The sequence below is a fragment of the Gadus macrocephalus genome, chromosome 3 (assembly GCF_031168955.1).
Source record: "Gadus macrocephalus chromosome 3, ASM3116895v1".
NCBI classification, from domain to species: Eukaryota; Metazoa; Chordata; class Actinopteri; order Gadiformes; family Gadidae; genus Gadus; species Gadus macrocephalus.
The window spans coordinates 10,026,529-10,042,564 of NC_082384.1; the positions used below are offsets into that span (position 1 = coordinate 10,026,529).

At 43.2% G+C, this 16,036-nt stretch overlaps 2 protein-coding genes across 2 annotated transcripts; both read left to right on the forward strand.

The window, feature by feature from the left end:
• Positions 1-280: 280 nt before the first annotated feature.
• On the forward strand, positions 281-5,907 carry LOC132454046 (uncharacterized). Its single transcript, XM_060047196.1, has 7 exons — positions 281-557; positions 839-1,366; positions 1,666-1,722; positions 3,454-3,654; positions 3,774-3,809; positions 3,932-3,970; positions 4,058-5,907. The coding sequence occupies exons 1-7, from the start codon at positions 504-506 to the stop codon at positions 4,208-4,210; spliced, it is 1,068 nt and encodes a 355-aa protein (XP_059903179.1). The 5' UTR covers positions 281-503; the 3' UTR covers positions 4,211-5,907.
• Positions 5,908-12,028: 6,121 nt separating this feature from the next.
• scpp5 (secretory calcium-binding phosphoprotein 5) lies at positions 12,029-15,798 on the forward strand. The gene is made up of 11 exons (XM_060047197.1): positions 12,029-12,124; positions 12,239-12,321; positions 12,447-12,503; positions 12,751-12,807; positions 13,303-13,368; positions 13,710-13,778; positions 14,173-14,202; positions 14,321-14,359; positions 14,457-14,516; positions 14,962-15,075; positions 15,365-15,798. Exons 2-11 carry the CDS (start codon positions 12,262-12,264, stop codon positions 15,377-15,379), a joined length of 567 nt encoding a protein of 188 aa, XP_059903180.1. The 5' UTR covers positions 12,029-12,124; positions 12,239-12,261; the 3' UTR covers positions 15,380-15,798.
• Positions 15,799-16,036: the final 238 nt, after the last annotated feature.

The following is a 16,036-nucleotide window of genomic DNA, read 5'->3' on the forward strand; positions in this document are numbered from 1 at the left end:
GCCTATCGTCAAGCGATTGCATCACCTTCAATGTTTATCTAAATTGACAAAATCAATGACCTTTTTGCTTAGTTTTGTCTGCAGATCCTGGCTAGCCATAATTACCCCAGCATGAGACACTGACACATCCACCACGCCTCAGCGGGGCCCGCATGAAAGCCCAAGCCAACCACGTTGGGCCACTGTGTATTTGTTCCAACATATTTTCTAGACATTACCCCATTACCAACAAACGAAAATTGACACTTAGGAGGCATTCCGCTAGCTAACGGACTATTCTTTTTTTAAACTCATGACTTAATCGCTGAAGAAAGGCTGGAGACCTGCTGGAGTGCGATTGGTCGCTTGCATCAGCGTTGAAAGCATAAGATCCTCTCCTCCCAGGTTCGGTCTCATTTCAAATGTTCCTCCAGGGTGTTGTATCTTCATAAGGCTGTCAGCGAGATCCTGAGTTGAGGGTGTTGTTGTTATTGTTGTTGTTGATTGACCCAAAGCCTCGGGAGATGGTTGTGACCTTCATGCTGCTATGTCTCGCTCTCAGCGCAGCTGCACTACCAGTAAGTAGCACCAGTTCCTTACTTCCTTAGTGAAATACCATATCGGTCCGATAAACATTGTTACTTTAAATAGTTTCCAACTGAGTTTTTTTAATTTATTTTTTTGGCCAACACAAAGTTACTTGCCTCGTCATTTAATTTTCAATATCAGCTTTTTTGTCATCTCAAGGGGATTTTTTGTGAACAAGATAAAAATATCCACTGCATCTCAAAGAAGAAGCCATGCTTTTTGTGAGAGATGGCTGACTGCTACAACCGACATGTGAGTCTCCTTCTCCAAGGTAACTCCAGGCCCGGAGACACAGGGGACGGAACAAACTGCTCAAAGCGCTCCGCCCGTGGAGCAGGCGGGTGAGAAGGCCGGACCTCAGGTTCTGGTCCAGATCCTCCCTGGTCAACAGGGACAGCATCCCCTCACTGCGGCCAACCCGCCCCCAGAGCAACAGCACCTGCCCCAGTACCACCTGGCCAACCAGCACCCAGAACCGCAGTACATGCCCCAGTACTACCTGCCCATGCATCATCCACCCTGGTTCACACACAGTGGGCCTCCCAGGGGGATGCCCTTCCAGCCAGCCATGCAGCCGCCCTTCCAGCCTGCCCTCCAGCAGCCTGCCATGCAGCCGCCCTTCCAGCCTGCCCTCCAGCAGCCTGCCATGCAGCCTGCCCTTCAGCCCGCCATGCAGCCTAACCCCCAGCAGCCCGGCCCCCAGCCCGCCAACCAGCCCGCCGTGCAGGCGCCCCTTCAACCACAACTGCAGGGAGTTCCGGTTCCAATCCAGCCAATCCAGCAGGCCCCGCCTCCTATGGTATTCTACCAGTTAAATCCCAATGCTGCTGCACCAGTTCTACTGGTGTACTCCTACTACTATAGCGATAACTACCAGTGTTTTATTTATAATAAATTATTGCGTTTCATTATTGATATAATATATGTCATGTATTTATATATAAATCATACATTTCATGCATATACTTATTATGATTTACATAATTATTTATTATTAATGTGCATAATGTATATTATTTGTGTAATTATTATTTGTTTTATTCTACCGTTGATGCAAACTTTTAATGACGCTAATGTGTGCGGTTGCTGTGTTTCCAGATGCTAAATCCTTATGGATATTTTCCTTTCTACCCATCCCTGCAAGGGAACCAGCAGGTGAGAATTCAACAGTATTTTTTGCATTGTAACCATATGTGGGCTCTAGATAAGTCTTACCAAGCAGGACGAGTGGGGTTAATCTTATTTGCTGAATGCACTTACTGTAAGTAGCTTTGGAAAAAAAATGTCTCTTAAATAAATGTAACGCCCTCTAATGTAAAAAGGGGATTTGATTATCTCTTATTTTAACCTCTGTGTTGACTTCAACAACTGATTGGTTTTCACACATCATTGAATGGAATGCCAGCATGACCCTTTGCTTCCCTGCCAGGGATTAACCTGTTCTCCAGAGGGGATTCAACTCATTAATGACACGCTGGGCGTCTCGCTCAGGCAGACTGAGGTCATTGAACCTTTCAGACGGGTGTAAAAAAGGACAGACCCACAGAGCCCTCCTGGGGTCACGTGGTAGAAAACATACCTTGAAGTGTCAATCCCTGAGCAATGGTTTTGGAATCCGTTCCCTTGGATTCCGAGACCATGCGCACGGTTTACCCAATCCGTGCGCACGGATTTGGTTTGTTCTACGCAGCAGCGATCCCCCATTACTGTGACGGTGAACGTCTATCTGATGCAGATCGGCATCAATACAGTAGGGACGACTGAATGTAGGGTTTATTTTTTCACATGATGATATTTGAATGTTTGTTAAAAATAAACGAATCTCTGGCTGAAACACTATGTTTCCCTCACCTCGTACCCATGCATGAGGCCCGTGTAAGATCAGCCGTCACGATGCTCATGGAGAAATCCTGCTGTGTAGAATGACACATCCGTGCGCACGGATTGGGTAAAGCGCGAGCAAGGATTGGGTAAACCGTAAACACGGATTCGGAATCCGACGGAACCGTTTACAAAACCATGCAGATTTAGACGTCAAGGTATTTTTCTTCTACCATGTGACCCCAAGGTGGCACCATACCAACCACGTCAAAGGGCTGTCCTGTTGGCCAGTAGACTGTCCTTGATGTAAACCACTCTGTGTAAATATGTATCCAAAATAACGGTAACCTAGATGAAGCTTGATGAAGCCCTCTCTCCCGGTAGTATTGTGATGGAAAATCTACATGTTGTTATGTTTTTCTTCATGAACTTCGGTATTGTTTACTATTCCGTTTATGTTCTTGCCATCCTGCTCTCCTTCAGGGTCATCTAAAATGTAAACCTTTGCAGTTGGTGATATAATCTGTTCCCACTCTGTTCCCGTGTTATCTTCTCTTGGTTTGGGCCTGTTCCTCGACCCCCTGGGGAGCTTCGGGAAACAAAGGGTTACATGGCACGGCCGCGACCCCTTATTTAGGACATCCTGACGAACTTCAATCAATAGATTACCATCTGGTTAACAAAGGCTTTTGGTTCATTGGGGGACAGCTGCCCTCAAGAACCAAATCTAAGTGTATAAGAACTCCTGACTTTAGCCACTCAGTGGACTTCTCCTTGCGAACCTTTACAGAATGAAGTGAGACGCAGGGCGAACTCCCATCTGAGGCCTCCGATTATTGTATTGTATGCCTGTTTTGTTGTTGGTTGATGCATGTTGTGATGTATCTTTGTTTCTTACTTTTATTACAAATATATATGACCACCAATTGCCAACGAGTATTGTGTGCTTTTTGCATCCATTGCTAACATGGCCCAATGTAATGTTAATAAAACAGTGCATTTTGCTCCAACTCTACATCCATTCATTCTGATACATCATCTCTGGTCTCTCCCCCCTCCCCACAGTACACACCGTATGCATATCCCATGATGTACCCCGCCGCGCCGGCAGCCCCCAATGTTCAGGTGAACCCCCCCCCAAACCCAGTCCCACAGAGTCCAGTATCACCAGGGGAGACGGGCCCGCCGCCTCCAGGAGCCGCTGCCCCGGCAACTGAGCAGCAGCAGCAGCAGCAGCAGCAGCAGCAGCAGCAGCAGCAGCCACAGGTAGACCCAGTCCTGATGAACAGACGGAGAGAGAGAGAGAAACACATTTCCTCGGCTGCTACAGCCTACCTCGCTCTATCAACCCTTAACCCGTGCGTTGTCATCCCTCTCCTCCACAGAACCCCCAGATCGTCTACATGATTCATCGGCCGATGGTAAAAAAAACAGCGCCGCCGTGACTAACGAGATAGTATACACACAGACATTTAGAGGACGTTTAAAAAGGGGTGCGTACATGTTTATGCGTTCGTGTTCATTTTGTGTCACTCTCTCCTAGAACGCACAGCTGGGTGGTCTTAGCTCTGAAGAGCTTGAGGTAAATATGGGAAGGGCTTTGTTCTCGATGTGCGCTAATGAACTCAAACCAGGTCACACAGGTCACCTGACCCCCGCTCCTCTACAGATGGTGGCTAAACTAAGCAACAGTGGGTTCTTCGGGCCCCACTTCCAGCCCAACATGGGCCCTGAAGCTCGGCCCGCCGCGGCCACCCTGAACCAGGCCGGGGGCCCCCAGGTGGAGGCACCGGAGCCCAATGAGGCCCCCGCAAGGGTTTAGTGGCCCCCGGAGGAACCTGGTCGACGTCGGACCCACCGCCAGGGACCCCTCCTCCAACGGTCCAGCCAACCCCCCTCCTCCGGGTCAGAACCAGCCCAGCATGGGGGCTTAAACCTCTGGGTCCGAACCAGCCCAGCGTGGGGGCTTCACCTCTGGGTCAGAGCCAGCCCAGCGTGGGGGCTTCACCTCTGGGGACAGCCGCAGGTGGTCGTGGGCTCAGGAGACAGATAAAATCATCTTCCCTTGAAAAGTGATGTTAGTATTTTATTCTTCTCACCATTGTTCTATTTGTAGGCCTATTTGTTTTAGAAAGCATTTAACACATTTAAGAAGATCAGGTTTAGTCAATGCTCATACATTATTGACGTCGGGGATATTCATGAAAACCAAGAGCACTTGATTCATTTCAAAATGTAGAAATCAGCAGACACAAATGGCCTTTTGGATTGAACATCATTCTAATATTTATTTTTAAAGGTGCATTCATGTTTTCTTTTGAATATTAATAAATAATTGAATTTCATTCGCTGGACACCTTTATCCAAAGCTTCTTACTAGGCTGTGAGTGAACACACACACGCCTCCATGCCTACTGCCTCTGTATCTCAGCCCAGGTACGTGCACAGGGTGGGGCTGAAGGGGTGCAGGCTACGGCCCCTCTGCCTGCACAAGAAAAAAATACCAATTTTTTTGCCACTTTTTCTTTTTATAATAAAAGCCTTATTGTATGCTGTTGATTATATCAATATCATAATGAATATCATTATCAGATCCAACTAGGGGGTGTAGTTTCGACAGGTTCCGTTTCGTTAAGGAGATATTCTACCGAAGAAAGTCATTTACCCAAACGGATGAATCCTTCAGAAGTGGATTTTAACAAGTGCATTTCTCTTTATGTTGTTCTTTTCCTTTGCTTGAACCGCTGCCCCTCATGACTGCATGGCCCTGCTCCTGCCTCTGGGGAAATCAATCCCCCACCCTGCCATATTCGCTGTCATGCTCTACCAGCTTGGATATGGGAGAAGTGGGTTGGGGGGTATTTCCGGATGTTTTCCTCATATATCTGAGGGATAAGTGTCAAAACACTGGGTGGCAAACACTGTTTAGCTCGCAGACTGATATTTCATGTTTGTTTTTGAGGCTTGAGGCCTGCTAATCCCTTTTAAGCCGGCAGCTAGGAATAACTAGAAGTAAATAGACGATGCTCCACCATGAGGTGAACAACATCACCTAAAGCATTGATCGCATCCATGATATTGAGAAATAAAAGGCGAAAAATCTGACCACACTATTTGCTGTACATCATAGTACGGAAAGCTATATTCTGTGTTGCTCTAATCTAACAATGTGGGACTTAATATTCACATTGAAAATAAATGTAACATCAAGGTACAGCTCATCCTAAAATAATAACTTTGCCTTTCTGCACTCCCAGTTGAAATAACAGCGCAATTTGATCACTGGCTCAATGGTGATTAAGGTAATCACCATTCAATTGTGTCTCATCTGTGACAAGAGACCTTCAAATTAACACTTTAGTAATAGTAACAAATAGCAAAGGCAACAAGGATCACTAGCTGACAAATCCGCATGCATTAACAATGATTTCTACTTTGCTAATCTATTCCATGCCTGACAGTAAAGACAATTATTTTCTTGTATTATTAAAATGTTAATCTGTGACGCTTTTATCCAAAGAGACCGAAAATAAGTGCATTCAATTATAAACACCCAACCCCAAAACTGTAGGAATCGTGCAAGTACATAAAGTGTATCAAATAATCCAACTGCTTCAAGTGCATCAATTTATTATATATTTTATTATTATTTGTTTCATGGACCAAGATGCAGTCTGAGGCGATGTAGCCAGTTGCCAATAGCCGATAGCCAATAGCGAGTAGCCAATAGCCGGTAGCCAATAGACAGTAGCCGGTAGCCAGTAGCCGGTAAACAGTAGCCAATAGCCAATAGCCAGTAGCCAGTAACCAATAGCCAGTAGCCAGTAGCCAGTAGCCAGTAGCCAATAGCCAGTAGCCAGTAGTTGCTATCATTTGCAGGGTACGGTGTGCAGGCTGCGAAGGAGCGGTGTAGTGTTGGCGATCTTGAGCAGGATGCAGACCAGTGGGCTTCTGCATCCTGGATGAGCTGCAGAGGTTGAATGGCACACGCAGGCAGACCAGCCAGAGTGGAGTGGCAGAACTCTAGATGCGAGATGACTTGTGCTTGGACTGAAACTTGCGTTGCTGTGGACGGGAGAGGAAGAGCAGCTCAGTCCAGATTGTGCTTCAGGTGGTGTGGTGGGGTCAACATCCACTGAGACATGTCAGCCAGACACACAGAGATTCACACTGCCACCCGGGTTTGAGACTGGAAAAATACATATCTGTGGTGGGAAAAGCAATGTGAGCGAATGACCTATCACTCTATCTATCTATCTGTCTGTCTGTTTGTCTGTCCGTCTGTCTATTTCTATCTATCCCTCTCTCTCTCTCTCTCTCTCTCTCTCTCTCTTCGATTAGATTAGATTAGATTTGATTAGGCTTTATTGATCCTTTTGGGATGACTCCCTCAAGGAAATTGATTGTCCAGTAGCTTACAGAGAGAAACACAACACAATATTAAATGATACAATATAAGATAAACAATAAACTCTTAAGGCCAATTTCCACTGGAATCGGCACGGAAGCGGCACGGCAGCGAATCGCTCGCCGAAAATAATAGAAACCATTCAAGTGAACGTAGGCTATTCCACTGGATACGGCACCGGCACGGCACGGAACCGTCCCGAAACCGGCACTTCGTTTACGATACTTGCCTCTTCTATTTCTGAAAGTTGCCGGTTCGCTGCCGTGTCTCAGAACACGACTACAGCCAATCAGTTTGCCTTTGTGCATGAATATTCATGAGCTCACATCGATCCCTATGCAATTCACAGGGTATTGTAATATTATACAGTCTACTATTGCCGCTTTTCCACTGCATGGTACCAGCTCGACACGACTCGACTCGACTCGACTCAGCTCGCATTTTTTGCGTTTCCACTGTGAAAACATGGTATCTGGTACCTGAAGTGGCTGCTTTTTTTAGTACCGCCTCGCTCTAGGTTCCAAGCGAGCTGAGCCGATGCTAAAAGGTGACGTCGGCAGACGGCCGGCCATAGCAGCGCCGCAGCCAACATATTCCACTTCTTCAACTTCTTCAACATGCCAGCTAATAATAGTAATGTTATCGATGTCCTCCATTGTTGTTATGTGGGTTTTCTGTCCATGTGTGGGTTGCATAGGTGTTGTTTGCGTCGCGTACAAAAATACGTCACGGCCCTTTCGCGCAGCCGACCCCGCCCACGTCCAGGAGGTCAAAAGTCAAAGTCAAAGTCAGCTTTATTGTCAACACTTCACATGTACAAGACATGTGAGGGAATCGAGAAAACGTTTCCCCCTATCCCGCGGTGAACATATAAAAAGTGCAAAGGCACAAACACAAATATACGAGACAACACTAAAAATAGACAAGATAGACAATGACATAAAATATAGGAGTTCTGTATGAATAAAATAAGTAAAAATAATTGTGCAAAGAGGCAGTCAATACTGGCAACAAAAAGTTATGTAGTAGTGCATTTTTTAAATAGATAAATAAATAAATAAATAAATAAATAAATAATAGCAGCAATTTCAGTCTGTATGGTGTGTATTTAAACTAGTAATAGTAATAGTAATATTGCAAATACAGTTATGCCGCTTTTCCACTGCATGGTACCAGCTCGACACGACTCGACACGACTCGACTCAGCTCGCATTTTTTGCGTTTCCACCGCGGTACCATGGTATCTGGTACCTGAAGTGGCTGCTTTTTCTAGTACCTACTCGCTCTAGGTTCCAAGCGAGCTGAGCCGATGCTAAAAGGTGACGTCGGCAGACGGCCGGCGACTGATTGGCCAGAGAGTGTGACGAAGTCACGAGAGCGACATGGCAACCATGCTGGTAACATCCATAGCAGCGCCGCAGCCAACATGTTCCACTTCTCCAACTTCTTCAACATGCCAGCTAATAATAGTAATGCGATCGATGTCCTCCATTGTTGTTATGTGGGTTCTGTCCATGTGTGGGTTGCGTATATGTTATTTGCGTCGCGTACACAAATACGTCACGGCCCTTTCGCGCAGCCGACCCCGCCCACGTCCAGGAGGTACTATTTGCGGTGGAAAAGCACCCGTGCTGCTACCGTGTCGAGTCGTGTCGTGTCGAGTCGTGTCGAGTCGAGCTACATGTGCGGTGGAAAAGCGGCATTAGTCCACAGTGTAGCAAGGCAGAAAGCAGGGGGGGGGGGGGGGGTATTTCAGCTTACTGACAGCCCTGTTGATGTGGCTGAGGGGAGAGAGGGGAGAGAATTTAGTTTCTTGACAGCCTGCCCTGGTGGATGAAGCTGTTTTTGAGTCTGGTGGTGCGGGCATGCAGGCTCCGATACCTTCTTCCAGAGGGCAGGAGGGTGAACAGACTGTGAGCGGGAGGTACTATTTGCGGTGGAAAACGACCCGTGCTGCTACCGTGTCGAGTCGTGTCGAGTCGAGTCGAGTCGAGTCGAGCTACATGTGCGGTGGAAAAGCGGCATATGGTATCAATAGCTAATCAGTGGCAAAGAAGAAATGAAAGTCTGCGTCGATGCCTCGCAAGTCCAGTGTCGCGAGTGCGTTGCCATGACATCTAGAAATCATAGGTCTACCGTATTTAATGGGTTATGTGTATGGTTGATTATAAGGTAGGCCTAGGCCTATGTATATATATATATATATATATATATATATATATATATATATATATATTATAATGTATATTATAATATATATGGTTTGAATATAACTCGGTAATAATATTGTATGAATACTTATAATTATGCTCGTCTTGAGCCATCTGTCGGAACGCTTCCGTGCCGATTCCGGTGGAAATTGGCCTTAAAACTATAAAAAGTAAAACAAAAAAGTATTAACAATAATAATAATAATAATAATAATAATAATATAAGATAGACAATAAACTCTTAACTAACTAACTATAAAAAGTAAACAAAACTGTAAACAGTAAACAATAAACTCTTAGCTAATATAGAAAGTAGAGATAATAATAGAAGTAAAACAGAATTCAAGTAAAATAAAATAAGATAAATGTAGAGAACTGTATAGAGGATAAATATAAATATAAATAAATAAATATAAATAAATATATATATATAAATAAATATAAACATAAATAAACATATATACATATACATATACACATACATGTACACACACATATATATATATATATATATATATATATATATATATATATATATATATATATATATATACACATATATATACATACATACACATACATACACATAAACAAAAAAACACAAACACATGGCTGCATACGGCATTGTGGATAAATATCATATCATATAGTGGATAAATAAAATGACGGTGAGCAAGGGGTGGCTGACAATTAAATAAAATAAATTAGCAGTTCAAATTAAGCAGTGGAATAGGTTATATCTCTCCTCTTTACTCTATTACTTCTATTCTATTTCCTCCTACTTACTTGAATCATGCACCAAATGGTATGAGCCATGCATGGGATGAATAAATATAAGTAGGCTCGAGGTTGATTGGCAGACTGCTGCTCATAATGAGGATAAACCTGTTCAACTTAAAGCTCTAACTCTATAAATACAACCCTCGCAGCTAGGGGCCCCAGCTGGGAGTCAGGCAGTGGGAAGGGCTCAGGAATAGTGTTGTCCTCATTGCAGGCATCCATTCATGTAAAACCCCTCTCTATTATGATAGAGAGGGATAATACATGATGACATATATGCTCCTGTGTGTAGACGCATGAAGATAGGCACCACACAGCATCACCACAAATGAGAAACACATTTTGAATTGTTATGTGCCAAGCGAGGCACTTGCAATCATCACTCAATAAAATTAGGAATAATCTTTCCAGCTTCTATTTATTGAAGCTTTCATTCCAAGTGAAGTATCAAATGTTCTTTGTTTAGCAAATAAATGTGTGTGTGTGTGTGTGTGTGTGTGTGTGTGTGTGTGTGTGTGTGTGTGTGTGTGTGTGTGTGTGTGTGTGTGCAAGCGTCATTATTGGGCTGTTTGTAGACATTCTTTGTGCAAGATCACTAGGAGGCCTGTAGCAACCCATTCCAGAAACTCTGAGCTCAACATGTATAATTGAGGACCTGTGGTTTGTTTTCTACTGAGAAAACTAGTTTTTGTTCAGTTTTTCCCCGAGGTCTGACATAACTAGGCACAGACGGCTGCTGACTGCTGGGCCCTAGACTTCAAACATCAGAATGACGAGATGGAGATGACCCATAGAATGTGAGCAAGGTGTCCACACCCATACGAACACAGACCCATATGATCACATGAACACACACAAACACACACATATGCATACACACAAACCCAACCACACATAACCACAGACACACAAATATTAAGACAGACAAACACATGCACACACACACACACACACGGACAGACACAATTAAACAATTAAAATCAGGGACAGGTCAGGATAACCCTCACTGCTAGTAAGCATTTGTTCACAAACAACCAACAATACAGTACAATACAATGCAATACAATACAATACAATACAATACAATACAATACAATACAATACAATACAATCAAGCCTTAGTGCATACCCTCTGTATTTTTTTTATAAACAGTATTGGTAAACCTTTATAATAACTTTCAGTCATATGTCATTTATAAGCATACTGTTAATGATTAACTGAATACTAGCAAAACATTCATATACGTGTAGGCCTATTATCTATAGCTCTGTCCACTGGACTGTACCAAGTTGAAAGATCTATTGCTCAGAAATCTGTGTGTTTACTTTCACTTGTGATGTCGCTAGAGGGTTGATTTTTGAAAGGCTAATCTACATCCCACCTGGTAGTAAAATAGGGGCCCTTTAACAAAGCACTTGTTTATCATTTGCAAATGTTTTGTAGGTGTTTAATTCATCATTAACTAATGGCTTATAAATTGATTTAGACTGAGCATTATTATAACGTTTTACCACAGTATTACATATAAATATAGATCTATATAGGTGGAGCTGTGCTTGCTCTGGGAAAGTATAGAGGTAAGTCAAGCTTTTTAAACACACTCTGGTTCTTGGGGAGGAAGATTGGTGCTTTAGGGTAATACCAAGCCAATGGCTTGCTGCCAAATAGTGGTCCTTCGGGCCTGGATTTGGGTGGATCATCAGGAGATGAAACATACAAGCGTCACAAAAGTGGTCATAAAATAATAGCAGCAAATATGGTGGATAACATTGTTCTGGATTTGTCATAGAATTTTACATTTATGTACCTTCAATATCAAATCATTATAATTAACTACAATCAAGTTTCCTCAATTCATATTGCATGTTTTTAACCGTAGGCATTTTCAGTGTCTTATTTGCTGCCTGTGGTGTTTAACATACATATTGTACCAGCCGGTTGTTGCATGCAAAATACTTTCACAATAAACAACATGTATACAATGCATATCTTTGCAAGGGAAAAAATTTATCAAAATCCGTTCCGATCTGAAGGTAGATTGTGAATGCAGGTGTATGCAGCGCTAGACAGTATAATCCAAGAGAGTCTACCATTACACATAATATGACCAGGTAAATGACCAGTGGCTCTGACCACTGGTCATTTACTAAAGCCCAAGATGAGAGTTCTGCTTCTCCAAGCCTATTGGCTGCAAGAGGAAGGAGCACAGTATAAAAGCAAGCTAATAACCAAGAAGAAATCAGAAGCGATCGTAGCATCGAACTGACGGTCAACTCCTCCGCCATCATCACTACCTACAGCAGCTTCAGCCTCAGATTGTTGCAGAACACCAAAAAGGTGAGAAAGACAGAAAAACAAGGTTTCCCTGAACTGCTATTGGTGTTAATGTAGTGTTGGCAGTACCATTCTGAGAGGAAGGGACATGAACTGTACAATTTTGTCTTCCTTTAGGTGTTTTCTAAAAACCTGCAAACATGAAGTTCATCGTCCTGTGCCTGTGCCTGTGCCTGTCCAGTACCGTCTCCGCCGCACCGGTATGTACATCAACAGCAGGCCTCTCTCAGGTCCTCATGAGGACATTTCAAGGACAGCTCTTCTGTGTAAAGGTGAACAATTATGTGACATGTACAACCTGAATTGATGTAATCTTCTTTTTCAGACGCTCTACAATTACATGCCATTTAGTGGGGCTAGGCGGCCTTTCCCTCCCGCACAGGTAATCACCTGATCACATGACACTGTAGAAGCAAATACGACTGAACTGAAATGTCAGGCCTTTTGTTTGAAATATTAGACCCTTCGAAGACCTTTGAATTTACTGATGTATTGATAGATTAAGTCTGAAAGAAAAATGTATTGGTCTAGAACATTTTCTTTAAATGAATGCAACGCGTGTATATCGTGAATATCTTGTACTAGTGTGGAGTTTCAAGTGTTTTTGTTACTGGCCTGATCCTGCTCAGATGAAAAGTGGTTATGGAGGCCCTCAGACCGGCCCTGCAGCCATCAGCATGGAGATAGTAAGTTACATTATACATTACATATAATACATATTCATTATACACTATATTTTATAAATGAGGTTATATATGATCATGTAAATGATACACTATAAATTACATATATTATGCATTGTACACTATACACTACACGGATTCATTGCACATTATTCATGATGATTATTCATGATGTTATGTATCATATTTCTCCCAGGTCTGCTGTAGGTTAAATTATACGCTATGCATTGTATTTGATTTATATATATCATACACTATACACTTTTTATTATAAGCTTCCCAGTCTGCTGTAGCATGCTTGTTATGGATCACATGTCTCACAGGTTGTGTGTGTGTGTGTGTGTGTGTGTGTGTGTGTGTGTGTGTGTGTGTGTGTGTGTGTGTGTGTGTGTGTGTGTGTGTGTGTGTGTGTGTGTGCGTGTGTGTGTGTGTGTGTGTGTGTGTGTGTGTGTGTGTGTGTGTGTGTGTGTGTGTGTGTGTGTGTGTGTGTGTGTGTAGGTGTACCCTCAGATTTACCCTCCACTGTTCCCTGGTGGGGCTGCAGGAGGATCAGTTCCAGGCTCAGTGAGAACATTTTCAATTCTTCTAACTTTCTAATGTCAACTCCCAGTTTCTAGTTGCTAACATCAGCCAGCAGTAGCTAATGTCAGTTGCTTGTTGCTAATGAGAACTGTTATCTATTGATGTTAGTTGCTAATGTCTAATGTCAACTCTCAGCTTGTAATGTTATTTGCAACTTGCTAATGTCAACTTGCAGTTGCTAGTATCAGTCACTAGTTGCTAAGACCAACCTTCAGCTGCTAATGTAATTTTCTTTCGTGAGTATGTAGTTGCTATTGTCAGTTGCTAGTTGTGAATGTCAACTGTCAGTTGCTAACCAGCTCATGATGGGTTTTGTCCTCCAGACCAATCCATCCCAGGCCTTTATTAAATACTCCCTGCCCAAGGCCCCTGGAAGAAAAAGTGTGGAAATTGTAAGTTATCTTTTCTCTCTAGGAACAAAAAACAACTGCAGGCTATACACACACACACACACACACACACACACACACACACACACACACACACACACACACACACACACACACACACGAACACACACACACACACACACACACACACACACACACACACACACACACACACACACACACACACACACACACACACACACACACACACACACACACACACACACACACACACACACACACACACACAGCTCTTGATGATTGATTGATGCTGTGCAGGATCACAACCTGTTGAGTCACGATCCATGCTACCTACATCGACCCATCAATCATGAAAGAAAAACCAGAATGAATAAAAACTATTCTGACAAAATGTTCTCCTCTCTTCTATCATCAGTACTACCCATTTGACTTCTCCCAGCAGAGGGTAACTATTTGCAACGCTATTAAAACATGATCACTCAATTCAAGTCATTTGTCTCTTCAATACAATCCATATATGAACACCATGGTGACTGAAGATGTTTTTCCTCCTTTTCTTGCAGATGATTCCAAACTTTCCCCAGCTACCCAATATTCCCAACGTGAGACATATCTCAAGTCGCTCAGTGTCATTTGCCGAATTGTGTGTTTGGCCAAGCATAGCACACTGACTCTCTCTCTCTCTCTCTCTCTCTGCAGTACGCTACCTTTGATCATCCCGCTTTCCCCCCAATGACGGGACCCCAGCAGCCTGTCAATGTGAGCTATCTATTTATCCATCTCTCTCTCTCTCTCTTCTCTCTCTCTCTCTCTCTCTCTCTGGCTGTCTCTCTGTCTCTCTCTCTCTCTCTCTGTCTCTCTCTTTCTCTCTGTCTCTCTCTCTCTCTCTCTCTCTCTCTCTCTCTCTCTCTCTCTCTCTCTCTCTCTCTCTCTCTCTCTCTCTCTCTCTCTCTCTCTGTCTCTCTCTCTCTCTCTCTCTCTCTCTCTCTCTCTCTGTCTCTCTCTCTGTCTCTGTCTCTCTCTCTCTATCTCTCTGTCTCTCTCTCTGTCTCTCTGTCTCTCTCTCTCTCTGTCTGTCTGTCTCTCTGTCTCTCTCTGTCTCTCTGTCTTTCTCTCTGTCGCTCTCTCTCTCTCTCTCACAACTGCAATTTGAGTTCCCTAACACGGGATGCTAACATGCTATGCTTCCATGTGGTTTCCTCAGAGCCCGACCTTCGAGACCAGTCCTCCTCAGCTCCAGAACCCATTCCAAGCCCCCCAGCAGGACCAGCCACCACCCCCCACACAGGAGCAGACACCACCGGAAGCCACCAACCAGGTCAGTAATGGATGTCATCCATCTTGTTTTAGGATTTGTAGATCCAAGTCAAGGCTAGAACGGCCATTATACATAGTTCAAATGCAAGGTATGTGAAGAGCATATATATATATAAGTTAAAGGCCCAAGGAAAAAACACTACATTTATGTCTGACACAATGCGACAACCTATATTTGGAAATGTAAACTTAAACTGAAGAACATTTAAAAATGTAGAATGTAGAAGGCTGTCACACAGTTTATTCCAATTGATTGATTACTGAAGTAATTCTTTGTTTTGTCTTTGCAGGTCGTAGGAAATTAGTAAGACAGCGAATACCAAGCGACGACCGACCCGTGACTCCAAGAAAGAAAACGCACCCTTTCAAGGCTTCTTAAACTCAATTTTCTTTATCTTAATCCATTTTGGGAAGATTATATCCATGCATGCTTGGTTAATCTAATCTCCAAATAGCTGCTCATGTTCCCGCTTTCAGTTAGTTAAGGGTTGAAATGACATGACACATGGCAAAATGCATGCATGCTCATGTGAATACAGACGAATATCTGCGTGCTTCTCTGCATAGGCTTGACAAACCCTCTCTAGATCGCTTACCTCGTTTTGTAGGAGAAATAGTGCAGGGTGTGACGTGTGACGGGTTCAGATATGTTTTGCATTCTGTGCATTTTTTACATTGTAATGTTCCTTTTTCACACTGAATAAAAACCTCTGTTCTCAAGCAACCCTTTGACCTTATAACTGTTCTGTGCTTTGGATTTCTTGTTTGAGTAAGTTAGTGCAATAGAAATTCAAAGTGCATTAGTAATATAAATAGTAACAACAAAAGCCATAGCAATAATATAGCAACACAAATAGCAATAATATAACTTTTACTTCTAACTATTAATAATATCAATATATAGAGTAGGCCTAATAGCAATTGTAATAGTAGCAGTAATAGTATCATTTAGTGTAATGCAA

What these genes read in the sequence shown, in the direction of transcription:
- LOC132454046 (XM_060047196.1), top strand. Translation starts at nt 504, where the DNA reads ATGGTTGTGACCTTCATGCTGCTATGTCTCGCTCTCAGCGCAGCTGCA. An exon ending in CCCTGCAAGGGAACCAGCAG is followed by an intron (nt 1,723 to 3,453) that starts GTGAGAATTCAA and finishes CCCTCCCCACAG; the next exon opens with TACACACCGTATGCATATCC. An exon ending in AGCAGCAGCAGCAGCCACAG is followed by an intron (nt 3,655 to 3,773) that starts GTAGACCCAGTC and finishes TCTCCTCCACAG; the next exon opens with AACCCCCAGATCGTCTACAT.
- scpp5 (XM_060047197.1), top strand. Translation starts at nt 12,262, where the DNA reads ATGAAGTTCATCGTCCTGTGCCTGTGCCTGTGCCTGTCCAGTACCGTC. An exon ending in GGCCTTTCCCTCCCGCACAG is followed by an intron (nt 12,504 to 12,750) that starts GTAATCACCTGA and finishes GATCCTGCTCAG; the next exon opens with ATGAAAAGTGGTTATGGAGG. An exon ending in GAGGATCAGTTCCAGGCTCA is followed by an intron (nt 13,369 to 13,709) that starts GTGAGAACATTT and finishes TTTGTCCTCCAG; the next exon opens with ACCAATCCATCCCAGGCCTT.